The following is a 20000-nucleotide window of genomic DNA, read 5'->3' on the forward strand; positions in this document are numbered from 1 at the left end:
GTTTCAATAGAGAGAGAGAGAGAGAGAGAGAGAGAGAGAGAGTGTGTGTGTGTGTGTGTGTGTGTGTGTGTGTGTGTGTGTGTGTGTGTGTGTGTGTAAACTGACGCTCTCACTTGCTTCTGGGTTTAGTGTCTTCGTAGTTCAATCGCGCCAAGGTCATCTCACTTTCATTGCTTCTTTCATCTCGCAGTAACTCGCCTCAGATCCGCAGTTTCCTCCCATCTCAGCCACCCAGCCGCCGCTCACTCGCTTGGCTCCTTATCATCCTCCTCTCAGAACCTTTTTATTCGTCATTTCCTTTAATATTTATCACGTATTCAGCCTCCTCCCGCTTTCCTCTTCCGTACCTTCGCTCTCTCACGACTCCCGGTTACTTCTATGCTTGTTTACCTGTTTGCCTACTTACCTGTGTTTTCTGGGGCGAATATGCACAGGTGAGGTAGTGAATGTTTTCGTGTTATTTATTTATTTTTATTCAAGTGTACAAATCTCGGTCACTTTTTATTTTTTGTTACATTTTTTTCTGGTTTTCTTTTATGCGTCCCCACGAAGCAGCCGACTCAAGGAGAATTTTTGATGCGGTGGGTTGTTTTTTTGTCGCCCGCCGCTGAGAGAGAGAGAGAGAGAGAGAGAGAGTCCGTCAAGAAGTGAACTGCAGACTTTTGAGAACGTGATGCTGCAGAAGTGAAGGGAAGTGGAGGAACTGTATGGCTTTCTTGAGCTTTTTATGAAGTGTTTAGTAAGAGTAAAGTGAGATATTGTCTGACTTTACTGCATCTGGTTATGAATGATTGGCTGCGTTAGTGTTATGTCCTCTCCTTAAATGAAATGAAGTGGTGCGGTGGAAATTTATGGGATGGTTTCAAATATATTATTGCCAGGAAGGAATGACTGGATGTTTGAATATCTTAGTGCCCGTAGTTAGTTTCATTTTGTTATATTTCTCCAGATTAATTAAATGGTATAGTGGAAATTCTTGGTATTGTTTTAACCACTTCAATACTAGGACACGTTTTTACCATGAGATTTGTGTACGATTAGACCATTTATTGAGATTGGGAAGGATCTATGGAGGTCAGAAGATTGATGGCTACAGTCTTCACTAATTTAATCCCTACATGAGTTTCGGAAGCTGCTTAAAATCACCAAATAGTCACCAGAATGAATATAGACACGCGTCATGGCACTGAAGATGTTTAAATTATTACAAGAAAAGAATTATCGAATAATTTGAATGTTTTATTGCATCTTCTTTCTTTAGTGAAATTAATTACTTAATTGGCAAATATCTTAATGTCTTTCCTAGTTTAAAGTTTGACTGTAAGAAAACTTGAATCCACCGCAAAATTACACCTAAGAGTAGTAATCCAGCTGTAGTGTGGCTGTACTGTAGCTCCCTGTGAAGGTTTGCCTGTGAGAAGACTTGAAAGCCCCGCCACCGGACACAGTGAACGGCGACGCACGCACATTAAAAAAATTAACTCATCCCAAAACTACAGCTAAAATTAATTAGAATTCAGCGTGTATTTACTCGGTACATTTTGATATATACTTACAATTAGCAGAGTACACAGGTCCCAAATCAAATCCCGGAGTAACGAAGCAAAAATTACCCTAGTGGAAAAACGCTACACAAAAACCAGGCGCACAAAATGTTCTCTTTTAGGGGACATGACTGGCAAAAAGAATGGAGGGGGAAAAAGAAGAAAAAAATACTGTTTGATGTCAACTGGAGCCTCGATTTCGGGTTTCCAGGGAGAGAGAGAGGGGGAGGGGAGGAGGGAGAGAGCGAGATGGGATGGGGTAGGGTAAGCGGAACAGGCTTTTTGGAGGACTGGGAGGGTCTGGCGTGGAGAGTAGAGCATGGGAAGGGAGAGGTAGTGTAGTAAGGGGGGGTAGAAGGATCAGTTCCCCACGTCCTCTCCGGCCCCTACCCACACCTCCAGCCTTCCAGAGCGGTCGATATCAAGGTCTTCGGCAGGTGACTGTATTGCGCTGTGTTGTGTGTGTGTGTGTGTGTGTGTGTGTGTGTGTGTGTGTGTGTGTGTGTGTGTGTGTTGTAGAATTTCGTTTTGCTGTTTTTTTTTGTATGTTTGTTACTGTTTCTTATGAGGTGATTATGTGCATATACTTATAGATGTCATGTGTGCGTGTGCGTGTGCGTGTTGTTCAGTGTATCAATAGTTATGGCGAGAGTAGTGATAGTGGTGGTGGTGGTGGTGGTGGTGATTGTGATTGTAGTGATTCATAATATAAAAATGTTGACTATTCGTTTTCTGTCTCACATTGACATTTTCATTACTTTTTTTTAAACTATTTTCTTACTTTCATACATACCTAACGAAGCATAGCAGGCATTGATTCTCTCTCTCTCTCTCTCTCTCTCTCTCTCTCTCTCTCTCTCTCTCTCTCTCTGTGTCCCTTGGTAAATAGTCTTTTTTTCTCTTTCCAGTTTTATTTCATGTCTTTGTGTTCGTTTGTGTTCCTTTGTGTTTCCTTCGTTAGCAGAACACCTGAGTACTAATTGCCTCCTTCCGCTAATCCAGGTGACGCTGGTGGTTTATGGACAGTGTTTATGGCAGTAAGTGAGAGTTATGGCGCAATTTTGGCAGTTACAGTGTCAGCAGGTGTGGTGTTGGCGAGCGAGTATTGCTGTGGTGGCGTGCGGTTGTGTGTGGTGGAGTGTTTTCATAATCCTACTGTGTTCCGGTGTTGGTGTTGCTATGTTGCTTGTTCATTATGGAAGTGGTGTTGAGTAGAGAGGTGTTTACGTGGTGGTGGTGAGTGAGTTGACTGGCTCGTGTGATGGTGGTGGTTATGGTGGTGGTGATGAGTCAAGATTTGTGTGATGTGCCGCTGTATGTGGTGATTTGTGGTGAAGTGAGGTAATAGAGGTGGAGGAGCGATTATGTGGTGTTGTGGTGTCTGTGTTGTGGTGAATTTGTTATGAGTCACGAATTGTTTTGGTAAGAGATGATGAAACTTACTACTAGAACAGACAACACTTAAGTATATACTGTATGTGGTGTAGAAAAGTAGAAAAGACAATGTTAGTTTAGATGTAGTAGTAGTAGTAGTAGTAGTAGTAGTAGTAGTAGTAGTAATGAGACGCCTCAGTAATGTTGTGGGAGCAGTGGTGGTGGGGGTCGAACCGGGGGCACACTAAGAGCAGGTGTAATGAGGACAATAGCCACACAAAGCCCGTAGGTAATGGTGGGCTGTGCTGGCGATTCACAACACTGAGCAGAGATGAACAGTTTCACTCACAGATTAACTAAATAGAGGCGCGGGAGTAGTGTGTGCGTTGGGTTAGCAGTGATGTTGGTGGTGGTGGTGGTTAATGGTGGTGGTAAGGGAGACTATTGTAGTGGTGATAGTGGTGGTTGTAATTGTGTTGATGTGTGTGATGGTTGTTGATAATGGTGTGGTTGGAAAAGCTATGTTAGTAGTAGTGGTAGTGGTTGTAGTTACATTAAAAGCTTATTTATCTATATAAATCTCCCCACAATTTCTAGCTAGCTAATCTCACCTTAATGAAAATCCTATGAGAAAAAGAATCAAGCGTGGACTACATTCCCCAGCATTCCTTTACAGTACCCAACACACACACATACCACACCTAATCCTTTACACCCACTCCTTTACTTTCCCACGTAGCTACATACCTCTCCTTGCTTCCATCCTTTCATTAATTCCTTCGCACATTTTCAATCTGAACTTTAATCTCAATAAACATTTGCATTCCATTATATTCACCTCATATATTTTTCAGTATTTTCAAACCAGTATTCCAGCACATGCCACATACACCACATGCTTCCCTCTGTTTACTCTGCCTGCATCTCTGGAGTATTGTCCCTGCCAGTGTGGACGATGGTGTTTTTGTGTCCGTCCGTGCCCGTGTTTAGTCCGTGCTGTGTCCGTGCGTGTTCGTGCAGTGTTCGTGCTGCGTTCGTGCCCGTCCACTGGGATGCGAGGCAGACCGTCCGCTGCGGGCAGGCTAATAGACCGGGAGAATGGAATATCCGGCCGCGTTGCATAAAGAAAGAGTCAGTTTGGTATGAGTGAGGCGTATTTTTGTGTTGCTCTCTCTCTCTCTCTCTCTCTCTCTCTCTCTCTCTCGGTAAGGGCCTTGCAGGAAGCACAAACATTATGTACACGTTGAGTTCGCGCTGGAAATTCTCTTGAGGTGGAAGTTGAGGGAGTCTCGCCGCGCCCCCCGAAGCTCCAGCCAATTTGTCACTGTGACCAAGACTCGCATAATTGTAATTCCTGTTTCAGCTGAGTGTGTTTCCCTCCTCAGGCACGGATGCCATGTAACTGAACCCGCCTCCCTGCTACCTACTCTCTCTCTCTCTCTCTCTCTCTCTCTCTCTCTCTCTCTCTCTCTCTCTCTCTCTCTCTCTCTCTCTCTCTCTCTCTCTCTCTCTCTCTCTCTCTCTCTCTCTCTCTCTCTCTCTCTCTCTCTCTCTCTCTCTCTCTCTCTCTCTCTCTCTCTCTCTCTCTCTCTCTCTCTCTCTTGTCTCTCTCTACTTCCTCCTCCTCTCAGTTTCTCCTCCCCCTCCTCCTTCTCTTCTTCCTATCCTCCCCTCTCTTCTGCCCATCTACCCCAGCACTCCTTCTCCTTCCTCTTCCTTTTCCTCCATCCCTACCAGCCGCTCGTTCCTCTCCACCAGTCCCTTCTCCTCCCTTCCCCTCACAGGCAGACCTCTGCCTCACTTCCTCTGTTCCCCTCAGCCACCCGCTCTACCCAGCAGCCCCTCCTCCAGGAACCAGTGAGCCGTCATGGGCCCGAGGCGGTGAGGCCAGCCGGCTGCCGAAGAGAAGTGGCCGTGCTGCCTCCTCCTCCTCTTCCTCTTCCTCCTCCTCCTCCTCCTCCTCCTCCTCCTCCTCCTCCTCCTCCTTCTCCTTCTCCTCCTCCTCCTTCTGAGTGTGTTTGGTGTGTTTAGCAATAATGCCTGGTCTTATTTGTACTTTAGGCATTAAGACATATAGCGTACTTTTTCTTGTTTGCGTATTTCGTGAAATGTGCGTGTTTTCTGTGTGCGTAATCGTTAAAAGAGTCATTTTTGTTATTGGTGTTCTAACTCTTAAGTAATGTTGCTTTGATGTTCCGTTATTTGAATGTGTGTCAGAATTGCCTTCGCTGTATTTGCGCAGTCGTTATAAGAATGTGGGTTGTATTTACCTTTCTTATATGCATTGTGCTATTATTTGATTTTCCATAGTAGTGTCACAAAGACATTACCCCCCGAGTCATTATTTATGCATTTTAACCGTTCAATTATGTATTCCATCCGTGCGTTGTGCTTTCTTCCAGTCACTATTTTATTATGAAGCACAGAGTCGCCCTTCATGCATGAGGAAATCACGTATTGCTATTGACTAAAAGAACAAAAAGTATGCAGTCTGTTCTATTATATAACGGACTATTTATTCTTGAAGAGACCTTTCCGCAATGTGCTCCCTCCATATTTTCGTATTTCTTTCCAGTGAATTTGCTTTATTTTTTAATACACGATTACCATTCATAATATTTCACTATCTGTTACTCTACAAATAATTGACCTCATTAATTCATTTAGTGACCTTCCAGTAATGTATATCCATATATTACCAAAGTGTTTTGCCATGAATACTCAAATATCACTCATGAAATATCACCACCTGGCTTAAATAACAATGCATTATATATATATTACTTTACAAATTAGGAACTTTTAGTCATCAATACACCTTTTAGTAATGTATTCCCCATATAAGTATTTCAACCTAGTACTCTATTTTTATCATGAAATACTCAAATACCACTAAGAGCAACTCGGCACTGACCAAATATACTATATGCTACTGTACAAACTGTATGAATAACAATGAATAACAAAAGCTCCCTTCTCTTTAGTATTAATGTAATGTTACCTTCTCCTTGCGTCTCTGTTTCTGCCGGAAGGAGAAAAAGAGACGCTCAAGACATATATATTTGTGGAGGCTTTTTCCCCAGCATTATATATATATTTCTCCAAGGAGTTTGAGGAGAGCAGTTCAGGCTTATGTGTGTGACGGTGATGTGTGACGCGGTGTGGCCGGGAGAGTGGGAAGGGAGAGGGAGAGAGGGAGTAGTAGTGATGGTGGTAATAATGATGATGACGGAAATGGTGATAAAGAGCTAGACTTAGAAGTTCTGTGGGAAAAAATTACGTGTGTTAAGACAGACAGAGAGAGAGAGAGAGAGAGTCTATTTCGTTATATTTTCTCAACCTTTTCATTTATTTTTTTTTTTTTTACTTATTTATTGCCTCATTCTTTTGTCTTTTTACTTACTCTCTTACAGTTCTTTACGCTCACTTCACTTTACTATTTTCCGTTACACTTCACTCATTTTTAATTCTCTATTTATTATCGTTCTCGTCATCCTTTTTTTTTTTTTTTTGTATATAACCCCTAAATTTTTAGCCTTAAATGTATCAGTACCATGACACGTTTCCATATTCATCCTGGTAAATATTTGGTGATTTCATACAACTTCACAAACTCATGGGGTGATTAAAATAGTGAAGACTGTGGCCATTAATCTACTGACCTCCATAGACCTTTCTTCTCAATGTTAACCAGATCGCCTAATCACATCCAAAACTTAAGGTAAAAATGCGTCCCAGTACTGAAGGGGATAAAATCAATGTATCGTATCGCAAACAGTAAACGCAAAAAAAAAAAAAAAAAAAAATGTCGCTGTTTGTTCTTCCTTTGTGTTCGTTTGTGATTCCATGTATCCTTCCTGCCATTAGTGGGCGAAGGGACATCTAAAGTCTGGTACTGGGAAGTGACAGGCGCTCCTTAATGGCTCCTCCTCCTCCTCCTCCTCCTCCTCCTCCTCCTCCTCCTCCTCCTCCTCCTCCTCCTCCTCCTCCTTCTTGCATGGGAAGAAAGGCGTCAAGTAAAAATATTGGATAAAGGAGGAAGAGAAACTGTCAGGACTGAAGAAGTATTTTAAAGGAAGAGGAGCAGAAAGAAGAGAAGGAAGTGAAAATGCAACAAAGGAAGGACATGAAAGGTAAAGATGGAGGGAGAGGAAGAGGAGGAGACTAAGAGAGATTACCGACAAGACGTTGAGAAGAGAGACAGTGTGGAGGAAGGGAAGAGGAACAGAAGGAATGCATGGAGGAGAGGGAAAAGGAAGAGAAAGAGGAAGCAAGATGGCATTGACTGGAAGAACAAGAGAGGAAATACAGAGAGACGGAGAAGAAAGAATAAATGGAGAAAGAGACATTGGAGAGACACGGAGTAGAGCGAAGATAGAAAGAGTAGTAAGTGAGGAAACAAAAGAAAGAGAGAACGAGGAAGAAGAGAAAGAGAAAGAAGAATAGAGAGAGTAAAAAAAAGAGAAATTGGAGAACCAGGACAGAAAACTAGGCGAAAGATAAGAAAAAAAGGAACCATTGCAGAATCACGATAAAAAAAAGTAAGAATGGAAGAAGACAGAGTAAAAAAGAGGAGAAATTGGAGAGAATCATGAAAGAGAATGAAGAGAAAAAAACATAATAAAGAACTATGAAGAAATACGAGAAAAGAGAATTAATAGAAAGAGAAAGAGAAGGAAGAGGAGGAGGAGAGAAGGAAGAAGAGGAGGAGGAGTAGGTTCATGTCGCCTCGCGTGTCGCCTGGCCTCGCTTCAGCCACCCAACCGTTACTGCCATAAATTGTGGAGCCTCACGCTAGAGTCAGTCTGGAATAAGGGTAAGTGACGCTGTCTGCACCGCCCTCACCGCTCACCTGCTGGGAAATTAATGCAAACCCGTGAAACTCCTTGAACTTTTGAGCTGGACACTGAATTCTTTATAACACCGAGCCAAGTGATTTCTCAATGTTTGCTCTTAGATTTCTTGCTTTTTTTTATTGAATGAGTTTTTTTTTTTTTTTTTTATGTGGAATTTCTTGGAGTCATAATGTTGAATTCTTAATGGTTCAAGGTGGAGTGATTTTTTAATGTTTGTTCTGAGATTTTTGCTGAGAGTTTCTTGCTATTCCTGGTGTGTGTGTGTGTGTGTGTGTGTGTGTGTGTGTGTGTGTGTGTGTGTGTGTGTGTGTGTGGGAGGGAGTACTACAAAATATAAAGATTGAATTTCTTAAGTACTTTTATTTTCAGCTAATTTGCATTCCTTCGTTTGGTGTTAGATTATATGCTACTTTTTTTTGTATTTTTTTGCTATTCAGTAAGTTTTTTTTTTTTTTAGTGTTCCTATTTCACTCATATTTTAATCTGACACGTTACACTTTTTTACACTTTTTACAGACATGAAGTTGATTTATTACTCTTTGTTTGGTCCATTACACGTAGTTGTTCTCCGCTATTCAAGAAGCTTTTTGCGCCTGTGTGTGTGTGTGTGTGTGTGTGTGTGTGTGTGTGTGTGTGTGTGTGTGTTGGTGGTGATGGTGGTGGTGGTGGTAAGCTGTGGACACTGACATGGAAGTGAGTTTGGAAGGGAGAGGGAAGGAGAGGAGTTTGTGAAGTGGAAAGGAGTGAAATTGCTTCCACTGCGTATGTATATACCTCTTGCCATCACTGTATGTATTTATGTATATGTATGAAAATACTGATACGGAAGTAATGCTTTAAGATAAACATTTATAAATATTTAATCTTTCATGCAGCATTTTCCCTCCATAATCTTCATCCCTGACTATATTTATGTATGTATATATGTATGAAGGTGTGGCTACAGGAGTCATACTTCTTGGAGTGTATCGCTATAACGCCTTTTAAGAACCTTTCATGCCACGGCAGAAATATTCATGAGCCAATAAAAATCATGTTATATTGAAGCTCATGACACACGGGCCGGAGTGGAGCGCGATAAATATTCTAATAGATCAATTTTCCTGGCATTCATTATTCACCGCCGTGCCAATTCAATAAGTTCATGGGGCCGGGTTCGTGTGCCCCTCATATTTCTTGCGTTCACTACTGCCAGCCACAAAGGGACATTATATACCGCTTCTGGAGTGCTCCCTTTATCGATGTGTGTGTGTGTGTGTGTGTGTGTGTGTGTGTGTGTGTGTGTGTGTGTGTGTGTGTGTGTGTGTGTGTGTTTGGGGAATAGTTACGTATATGTGTAGAGATTTGAAATGAAAAGAGTGAACGGATTTGTGTATGTTTGTGTATGTAGGTAGGAAAACATTCAGAAGGAAAAAAGATGAACGATATTGGAAAATTTTTGAATATGCGTCAGACTGCGCGGGAAAAGTTATTGCCTGAATATCATCAATGCCAGTGATTTTTGTTGCCTTTCTGAGAAGCGCTTTGTTGTATTTGTTCAGTTCAGTTTACCTTTTTGAATATACTGTAATACCTTTTTGGAAATGTTTGAGAAATACAAAATAGTATAGACCAAACAGTCCTTTTGTCATCCGTATCAGTAAACCACATGCTTTCAGAAGAACCTTGTGTTGAAAATAAAGGGCGCTTACCAGACCCTCATGGGAATTATTTGTATTTGAAGACTGTGTGATAAATCTGCCCATTAGTTAACTCACAAAGAAATAACAACTTGATCATTGGAAAACACATAAAATTTCCACAGTTTCCGGAACGTATTTAAACATTACTTTCCATATTGCCTGCACGCTCTGACCTTTTAGCCTCTTCCTCACCATCCTCTTTCCCTCCCTGTGTCTCTCCCGCTCTCTCGCAGCCTCATTCACCCCGCGCCTCTCTCTCCTCTCTCCCTCCCGGCTTCACTCTCCTTCAGCCCTGCATTTCCCAGACTCCCTCCGTCCATACCAAACATTACCAAAACTCCATAACTGTCGCTTCAGACCAATATGCGTGAGAAACTTCTAAGGAATCCAATTTTATCCCAACACGCAGATTTCCGTGCGGGAGAGTTGTGGACCTGGGGAAGGGGGTAGGGGGAAGGGGTGTCTGAGGTAGGGAATCTGGGGGAAGAGGGGCAGGAATGAGACATTGTGAGAAACTTTTCCGCCCACCAAGATGAGACAGCCTGTAACTTTCAATGTGGATGTTTCGATCTGTATTAAAGTGGGAAGTTTGTGTGTCTGTTTGTGTGTATGTATGTCTGTCTGTCTGTCTGTTTCTCCCTCTATATTTACGTATGTATTTTATTTATTTATTTGTTTTTTTTTGTTTGTTTATCCTTCCGTACTTTCTCCCTCTCTGTCATTCCTTTGTATGTGTTTTTTTGTTTATTTATTTACGTATTGATCATTTCGTGTGCTTTATCGTTTTTCTTTTGTCTGGTTACTACTACTACTACTACTACTACTATTACTACTACTACTACTACTACTATTACTATCCCACTACCACCACCACCACCACCACCGTAACAAGCCACAGTAAAACTAATCCCCATTTCTTGTCTCCCCAGATGACCGTCAACCGATGAAATGGAACCAGAAGGCCGGACGAGGTCAGGGGCCAATAGGAGTAGCAGTAGGCGAGGCCCACGCTCTGATTGGCGAAGCAGTAACCAATCAGGGGGCACCAATTCCTCCGCCAACCAGTACTCCTCCAGTGACGAGGAGTGTGACGTCAGAAGCAGCGGACGAGGATACCGGGCGTCTCAGAGAACAGGTGAGTTTGGCGGGTGGTCACTAAGGGGCGTGAGTGACAAGGTGTGTGGTGTGCTCGTGCGGCTGTGTTGTTTCTTTCAGGCGTTGTATTTGTGTGTATTGGGTGGTGTTTTGGATTAAATATGTGGTTTAATTGGATTTTTACGTGGTTATATATATTTTTTGATGGGTGTTTGAGTTTAAAGCAACAAAATGGAGAAAAAGCTCAATTAAATTCCAATTCTTAAAGGAAAAGGCAAAGGGATTACCCACATTTGGATGATAACTGACCTGAAACCATAAAGTCATTCAGTCGATTTAAAGAAAGTGCATTGAGATAGAAAAACTCTTGGTACAATATATAAGTTACTTCGTTTAGAAAAGGAGTTAGAGGCACACAGTGAACATAAATCAAGTTGAAGATACAGCTAAAAGAATTAGAAATATACAGTGAAAAATATACATCGAAAGAAAGGATACACTGCAAAATATTAGTTACTGAAAATTACACTTAGAGATGTGTAATTTTCTTTGCTACACGAGAAAAAAATGAAAAGATAGACTAAATGGAATTACAAAGCAGAAACATAAATGAAAAATCTGTGATATTTAACAAAGGGATCTGTTAACTTCTCTGCCATTCCAGTGTGGGAGAGCAGGACAGAATAGTGCAAGGCAAAAGAGAAGAAATATTGCGGATTAATTGTGATGGAAAGGTTAATATGCAAAGTTATTAGAAAGAAACTGAAATATATTAAGCTGACATGATTAAATGCAACGTAGACGTGAATAAAGGTAAGGAAAAATAATGAAACTGAATAATGGTGTATAAAGAGAGAGAGAGAGAGAGAGAGAGAGAGAGAGAGAGAGAGAGAGAGAGAGCCTTTCGTTATCTTTTAAGACCAAATTACCTTGAGACCATAAAGTAATTTTCGCTCATATATCAAAGATTCTGAAAAAGGGGGAATATTTCGGTGAGGCTCAATATGACAAGAAATGATAAAGAAAGAAAGAGAGAATGAAAAAAGCAAAATTCGAGGATTTCCTTATCTTTTACTCTTTCTTCTTTTTCTTTCTTGCTATTTTTTGGTGTTGCGTGTTCCAAATCATGTTCTAAAGCCGGTGTGGATTACAGAAAATTTTATCCTTCTGAAAATAAAAACAACACAAAAAAAATCTCTTCGCATGTGAACTCTTGGAAATTTACGAATCTGTGTTTTTACAGGGGTTAATGAAAATCTGTTACTATTATTACTATTATTATTTTTTTTATTATTATTATTATTATTATTATTATTATTATTATTATTATTATTATTATTATTATCATTATTATTATTATCATTATCATTATTAACATCATTATTATTATCATCATCATTATTGTCTTCATCACTACTACTACTACTACTACTACTACTACTACTACTACTACTACTACTACTACTACTACTACTACTAAGAACCAACCAGTTAAAGTGGAAACAGTGATAATACAAGTAGAAATAGTAGTAATAGCAGCAATAGTAGTAGTTATAGTAGTCAAAATCGTAGTAAGAGCAGTAAAGAAATTTTAATAGAGAAAAACACGACAATATAAGAACCAGAAATAATAATAGTCATAGTAAAAGTAAGTGAATGAGTAATAGAAATAATAGTAACTGCAGAGAAAGCAATATTGGCATAGGAATAACCACAATAACTTAAGCAAGAATAGGAGAACAAATAGCAATAGCAGTAGTAATAGTGGTAGTGATGGTGGTGCTAGAGGAGGAATGTCACCGCTATCTACAGCAATCACAACAATCCGGGGTCACTGGGCAGGAGCGTGCTATCTGGGCCAGTAAAAGGTGAGATGTATTCTACAATTATGCCCCAAATTGTAGGATATCCTTGTGCGTGGTGGGGCGTCACGTGAGGCGGGGAGCGATGAGTGTTTCTGAGCTGGACGCGAGTGTTTTATGTCGAGGCTAAACGGCGGGAAATGCGGACAGCCTGGTAGGGATTCTGAATTTAGCGAGCGTAAGGGAGAGTTGGTGGGTAGAGCGAGTAGTGGTAGTAATAGTAGTAGTGGTCGTAGTAGTAGTAGGTTTAACTTTAGTGATTTGTTACTATTCTCGCACATGCAACTCCGGATTGTAGATGTACCATATTCTGCGTGAGAGAGAGAGAGAGAGAGAGAGAGAGAGAGAGAGAGAGATTCTATTAGTACAAGAATGTTAAATGTACTGTAAAAACTTCTATTTTCTCCAAGTATTCCTACATTTACAAATTCCTCCTCCAACCTCATTTATTCTTAACCCATTTCCCTTCCTATCCCATTAACTAAGCACCTTCCCATTTCACTTCACCATTAACTATACACATTACCATTTACACTCTCACCCCATTTACTCTCCACTCTCATTAACTATCTACCTCTACATTAAGAAAACATCTATCCCATTTACTATCCAATACCTTCACATATCGACTCTTTTAGTGCCTACCCATCATTTCGCTCGCCTGCGCGCTGACACTCCACATACATATAATATAGCAGGAGACACGTTGCTTGGAACTTGATAGAAGGAGGATCGATGATGACTGAGGTGAGGGGAGAGTGTGGAGAGGGGAGACGGGTGGGTTTGGGTGAAGAGAGGGCGTTAGGGGTGGTGTCTGTCTCTCTGTCTCTTTTCAGGAGCTCTCTCTCTCTCTCTCTCTCTCTCTCTCTCTCTCTCTCTCTCTCTCTCTCTCTCTCTCTCTCTCTCTGTGTGTGTGTGTGTGTGTGTGTGTGTGTGTGTGTGTGCATTTTTTTTTTATATATTTCGTGGGATAAAACTTGTATTTTTATTTATTTTTGTATTTTTCTTTTTCTGTTTCTTATTATTTATATTTCTGGTTTGTTATTTGGCAAATTTTCCTTTGTTTTTCATTCATTTTATAATTTTCGTTGTATAAATATTAATGCTTTGCCTTTTTTATTGTATTTTTTTTTATCTTTTTCATATTTTAGGTTTCAATCTCCTGTATTTCATTTTTTTCTGTTTTTCTTTTTTTATTTTGCAATTTTGTTTATAATTTCGCTTTATTCTCTGTTTTTCCCCTTGTTAATATCGATATTTCAGTTTATTATCATTATTGTGCTTTTCACTCCATTTTTCTTGGTGGAGTATTTTTTTTCTCGTATTAATAAAAGAACACTTTAAATTTCGTTACTACTATCCTACACTTCACCATTTATTCCAACATTTTGCTATTTATTCCTGATTTTCCTCTTTAATACTGTCATTATATCATTTCGTTTTTTTCTTTGTTAGTGTCCGCGTATTGTAAAAACAGGATCTTTCAGGTACATTATTATTACTATTTTTTCAGCTTTCATTCTCTGGCATTTCACGCTTCCAGTGCTGCGAGATAAATGTTGTTTTTTCGTGTGTTTTCCTTCGTATAATCGTGTTTAACCTCATGTCAAGCGTTACATTCCATGCGAGTGTTGTTTTATGCAATTTTTCCCCGTTTTTCGAAAAGCTCATAAAGTTTCTATTGTTTATAATCTCCTTCCTGGAAGTGCGATTTTCCGGTGTTTTTTTTTTTTTTTTTTTTTTTTTTTGTCTTTTGTCTTGTTTTTTTTCATTTGTTTTCTATTTCCTTGCGCGTTAATTTCGTTTATGTAATTTTCATTTCGATACTACTACTACTACTACTACTACTACTACTACTACTACTACTACTACTACTACTACTACTACTACCGTGTATTTTCTGTATCCTTCACTTTCGTAAGCGACTGGAAATCCTTTTGTTTAAATCCTCTTGTATATTTTCTATTCAGGTCTAATACATGGTTTTCTCTCGGAGGTAAAAATATCCTTGTTGCAATTCTATTTCTTATTTTTATTGGCCTCGATTTTCTTTTGTTTCTCTCTCGCTTGCGACTGAATTTCTTTGTTCCTCTCCCATTTGTTGTTTTAATATATATTTTTTTTCATACCTTTGTTACTCGAGTTAAAATTAATGTCCTCTTCTTAGTATTAGTGTCTTCTTTTTTATTGTTCTATTTAGTACTTGACTTAGATTTCTTCACTCAATTCTTGTTATTCTGTTTTATTATCTCTTCATTTTTTCTTTAAGTTCATTGAATTACCCTCTAAACATTCGCTTGTGCATTGTTATTCAGTCTCTTTATATGAATGCTTTTAATTTCTTACATAAAACGGACATTTTTTCTTTTATTATCATTTAAGAATTGTTTTTATTGCATTTTCATTCTAAATCTTCACTTGTATATTGTTATTTATTTTCGTTGGCTTTATATTCCTTTCGTTTATTACATAAGTGAGCAATTTGTCTCTTGTTTAAATCTTGAAATACGCAATGTTATTTCGGAACTGCCTTCATTCTTATTTTGGATTGGAGGTGAAAATATAGCTCACCTCCTCCAATCTTTTGTGAAATCCTCACCCACACATTGCTCTTCACAAACTGTCTATATTTCTCTCCGCTCCACCTTTATTAACAAGGAATCTGCAGAAACACAAAAAGAAGAAAAAAATACATAATCTTCTCAACACGTGCATTTTGTCGTACCTCGTTTCATAAGCGACTTAAATTCCGCCTAACTACTCACTTACTACATACTAATATTCACAAATCGCCTTACTGTACCTTCCTGCTGGCGGCGCTGAAGCAGGAACGTGTAATCCCTCACCCGCTTCCATGGCAGAGCGCGTGTCCAAACCGTGCATTGCCTCACCTGCCGCCACGGATTATTTCTCCCCGTTGAGTTTTTACCTCCTGACGGACCTTTGAAGAGAGAAATACCCGCTAACTCAGCAACACGGAACCGCTGCACCGGCGTATCTGCATTGAAAGCTCTAAGGACTTAAAGTAGATAAAAGAAGAGTAATCTTTCGCCTTTACCGCATTGCCATGTATCAGAAGGAATGCTAAAACAGGCGCAAAAACAGGAGTAAGTTCTCGTTTCTGCGGCATTACTCGGGGGCGGAAGGAATGCAGTAAGTTACGCAGGAATACTAAAGCAGTGTGAAAGGGAGCCGCTTCGGGAGTGCTAAATACCCGCAGTGGAGGATAAAAAAACAGAATGAAAATAGACGAGGACTATGATAAATCTCCGTACACGTAATGCGGCATAAACATGAAGAAGAAACGGCAATACATGGAAAGAAAAAAGTATATAGCGTAAGAAGAAAAGTTGAAGAAAATAACTGCAGTGAGGAATGAATGATGACCAAAGTAAGGAAGAAAAACTCACTCGGTTATTATGGTATTAAAAAGAAGAAAGAAAAATGTATAAAAATAGGAAGTAACTCACAAAATATAACAAAAGTAAGCTTCAGGTATTAAGGTAAAAAAGTGGAGAGGTTGGAAACACAGGTGGATCTAAGAATACCTGCAAGCTGTGTGGAGGAGGTGGAGGAGAGCGGCTCGTGAGTGTACCAGGGAGAGTTTGCATTAAGGTGTCTTGGGAAAGTGGTGAGAGGAGGAGGGAGGTGAAAGTGTTAGAAAAAGCAGGTGTGGAAAGTGCAGTTTGGTTAGTGTGTGGAAGCAGGTAAAGGCAGGTGTGAAGGTGGAGTTTTGTGGTAATTCAGGTGGTAAGGTTTAATTCAAGGTTTCTTTACTGGAGTGTGTAATATCTCTCTCTCTCTCTCTCTCTCTCTCTCTCTCTCTCTCTCTCTCTCTCTCTCTCTCTCTCTCTCTCTCTCTCTCTCTCTCTCTCTCTCTCTCTCTCTCTCTCTCTCTCTCTCTCTCTCTCCTATATATATATATATATATATATATATATATATATATATATATATATATATATATATATATATATATATATATATATATTCTCTTTGTATTTCATTCCCGTGCATTTGTTTTTGCGTTCTACTTTTGGTCTATTTTGGTCTCTATTTACTATTCACACACACACACACACACACACACACACACACACACACACACACACACACACACACACACACCTTAACTTTATGACACGACGTACGAAAAAATCATAAATTGGTTGCTTTCTCTTATTCACATTTGCTTGGCTCAGAGTTCGACTATCGTTGGTGGAACACGCTGCGCCAACCTGGAATTAATGCTGCCTCTCTTGGTGGAGGAGGAGGAGGAGGAGGAGGAGGAGGAGGAGGAGGAGGACTGGTAGAATTTAGTGAGACGAGAGAATACAGTGTGTGTGTGTGTGTGTGTGTGTGTGTGTGTGTGTGTGTGTGTGTGTGTGCGTGCGTACATGTTAAGATCGTACAGGAGTGACAGGCTGCGTGTAAACATTTCAGTTGTGCGTGCGTATTAAAGTAGAGGCTGAGTTGTGTACATATTACAACGTTTGCGTGTGTATGCGTCTTGTCTGTCTGTGTGTGTGTGTGTGTGTGTGTGTGTGTGTGTGTGTGTGTGTGTGTGTGTGTGTGTGTGTAGTCGGACAGAAGTAAATGCCTTATGGGAGCTTGAATGAACGGTGTGTGTGTGTGTGTGTGTGTGTGTGTGTGTGTGTGTGTGTGTGTGTGTGTTTAGATCCACTGTCCATCTATATGAATACGTATCGAAAAACTAACAATTCTCAAATATTCTGATCTTACCTCACCTTGTATACATATTAACCATTTTCAAGCCCTTCATCACCGTACACTTGAGTTGAAACACTTGTCTAAATACCAATCCACCGCAGCTGCTTCTTTACTTAACTGTTTATAAGGGCAGGCACGTGATTGAATATTTCCTTACCACCACTACTCATCTGTTCTCTTAATACCTTCTGTTTGTATAATTATATTTGTACAGCTAAATTGAGGGAATGATTTGCTGGAAAGTTTTCAGTAATATATAGGTAATGTTAGATTTTACTGAATTAACCTCTTCAGTAATATGACGCGTTTTCATATTAATTTTGTTTAATATTTGGTGATTTTATACAGCTTCAGAAACATGTTGGGATTGAAATAGTGAAGACTCTTCCAAAGACCTTCCTAATGTAAGTAAAATCGTCTTATCGCACCCAAAACTCGAGGTAGAAATGCATCCCAGTACTGAAGAGGTTAAGGGAAATTGATGATAGGTATATTGTAAAGATTTTGTTGTTTGTTAAGCAATCATAAATTCTGAACTAAAAGAACTAAAAGAGACAGACGAGAGAGAAGCACAAACAGAACTTGAGACGAAAGATAAAGAGAGAGAAACGCAAATAGAATGTGAACTAAGGAAGATAAACAAGAAAATGTGAACCGGTATTGAGTAAATTAAAAGGAAAAATCAAGCGAGGAAAAAAAAATAGCATTAGAGAAACGTAAACCGAGAGAGAGAGAGAGAGAGAGAGAGAGAGAGAGAGAGAGAGAGAGAGAGAGAGAGAGAGAGAGAGAGAGAGAGAGAGAGAGAACCGAGATACAGAAATTGCAGGTTGAAAAGTTTCACCAATCACTTAGATCAAATTCTGGTCGACAGTGGCGGTGTGACAGGCGGCTTACCCCTTTACCAATTACGGATTCGCTAATCATCCAATAATTCAACCAATGACGTTACGCCTTTCCAATCGGCTAATTAACCAACACACCCCTACTTTTTTCACCCTGAGTCCTTTTTTCCCATTCATTTCATATGCATTTTCCATTTCGTTAGATTTGAGAAAGGGAAAATATGATTACAAAGAAGGAAAAACGTTGATTTATATTTGAATGCGAAGTGGAAAGTGGGAAATATATTTTGACTTTAAAGGTGAAAAGTGAAAAGAGGAAAAAAAATTATATGAGTACAAAGGAAACTAAAAGGACTTTATAATGGAATATGAAGTGAAAAGTGAAAAAAAAAGGAATTCAAAGCCCAAAAAAAAGGCAAAAAAAGAAGAATATGTAATTAAATACAAAGTGACAAGTGGGAAAAAAAGTATTCGACTCTCGCCTTTTTCCCTCGAAGATTGAATTCATTGTATCGATTTGACGCTCGCTTTATGAGTTTTGAGAGGGCCGAGGTCTAAACGAATCCTAATTAGATTCCTTTTGATGGCTAACTAACTCAATCATGCATTTTTTTCTTTTCTCTTTTTATTCCCTGTCGCCCGGCGTGACCCTGCGCGGCACAGGTGAACGCAGGTAATAGTGGTGAAACTCGTTTGAAACCCACTGGAAAAAGTGAAATATACGACGAGAGGACGCCAAAATATGAAACAAAAGAAAGGGATGAAAAAAGTGAATTTCCTGTAAAAAAATTAACAAGTGGACCAAAATTAAGATGAAAAGATGGAAAAAAATAGGAGAATAGTAGAATTTCTGGCTACAAACAAGAAAAAAATATGGAAATGAAACAATGAAAAAGCGAATACAAGGATGAATTAATGAGAACGGGAGATGTAAATGTGGAATAAAAGGTAGAAAAGAGACAAATAGGATACAAAAGTAAGAAATAGAAAAAAAAAAGTTTAAAAGTACAAAACCGAGATTGAAAGAGAAAAAGTGAAAAATGTAATAGACAAAAAGGAAAAAAAAAATTGAAATAGAGAGAGAGGGGAAAAAAGGGAGGGGGGGTGGGGGATGGGCGGCAACTACAAAGTGTTCCGGCCAATATGTGAGCCAAAAGTCCGCGGCCCAAAAAATCAGGCTCCGAAATGCAATTACCCTCGGATAATGGAAAATATCTCTCAAGTTTTAATCCGCATCGCGTGTTCACGGTGGGGCTGAAATTCACGATGTTAGACTGTGGCGGTGGCTATGATGTGGAAGGAGGAGGAGGAGGAGGAGGAGGAGGAGGAGGAAGAGGAAGAGGAATACAAAGAGGAATTTCTTGAAAGGTACAATGCTTGACTTATATAAAATCAAGAAACAGATAGTAATTGCTTATTCGTTGGAGAGAGAGAGAGAGAGAGAGAGAGAGAGAGAGAGAGTTACTAGTCACTCAACATGAAAATAGAGGAAAGATGAGAAGAGTAAAAGAGAATGCTGGATTATGAAAAAGTTGATAAAAGGGAAAAAAATGATCGAAATAAGAGTGAGAGGGAAAAGATGAGGATAGGAAGAAAGGAGAAATGAAAGATAGAAAAAATACCTGTAGAATAAAAAAAATTAAGTGTTTGAAAATGAAAAGGGACAAAATAAGGAAATGAAGAAGTTAAACAGAAGGAAAGAAAAGAAGGATATAGAGAAAAATGAAGAGGAATGCGACAATAACGCGAAAAAAACTTGGTAGAAATGTTATGAAGAATAGAGAGAAATAGTAGAAGTGAAAATTAGAAAGAGAGGGGAGGGACAATAGACGAATAACTTGAATCTAGAGATGATATGAAAAAAGAAGGATAGCATGGAAGAAAAGAAATAGAAAAAAAGAGAGAAAGGGGTGACTAGTACAATATGATAAAGAGGTACTTCTCCATACCTTTTTTTCTCTCTTCCAAGGAGGAGAAAGAAGAAGAAGAAGAAAAGAAGGGAAGCGAGGTGGCT

At 39.5% G+C, this 20000-nt stretch overlaps 1 protein-coding gene across 1 annotated transcript in view; it reads left to right on the forward strand.

Moving 5' to 3' along the window:
• LOC123510458 (teneurin-a-like) overlaps positions 1 to 20000 on the forward strand; it is a 462953-nt gene that overhangs the window by 152478 nt on the left and 290475 nt on the right. The window contains 1 exon segment of the mRNA XM_045265650.1: positions 10386 to 10591. Coding sequence (XP_045121585.1) covers positions 10405 to 10591 — 187 coding nt within the window. The 5' untranslated portion in view covers positions 10386 to 10404.

Source organism: Portunus trituberculatus, chromosome 29 (genome assembly GCF_017591435.1).
Source record: "Portunus trituberculatus isolate SZX2019 chromosome 29, ASM1759143v1, whole genome shotgun sequence".
Lineage (NCBI taxonomy): Eukaryota > Metazoa > Arthropoda > Malacostraca > Decapoda > Portunidae > Portunus > Portunus trituberculatus.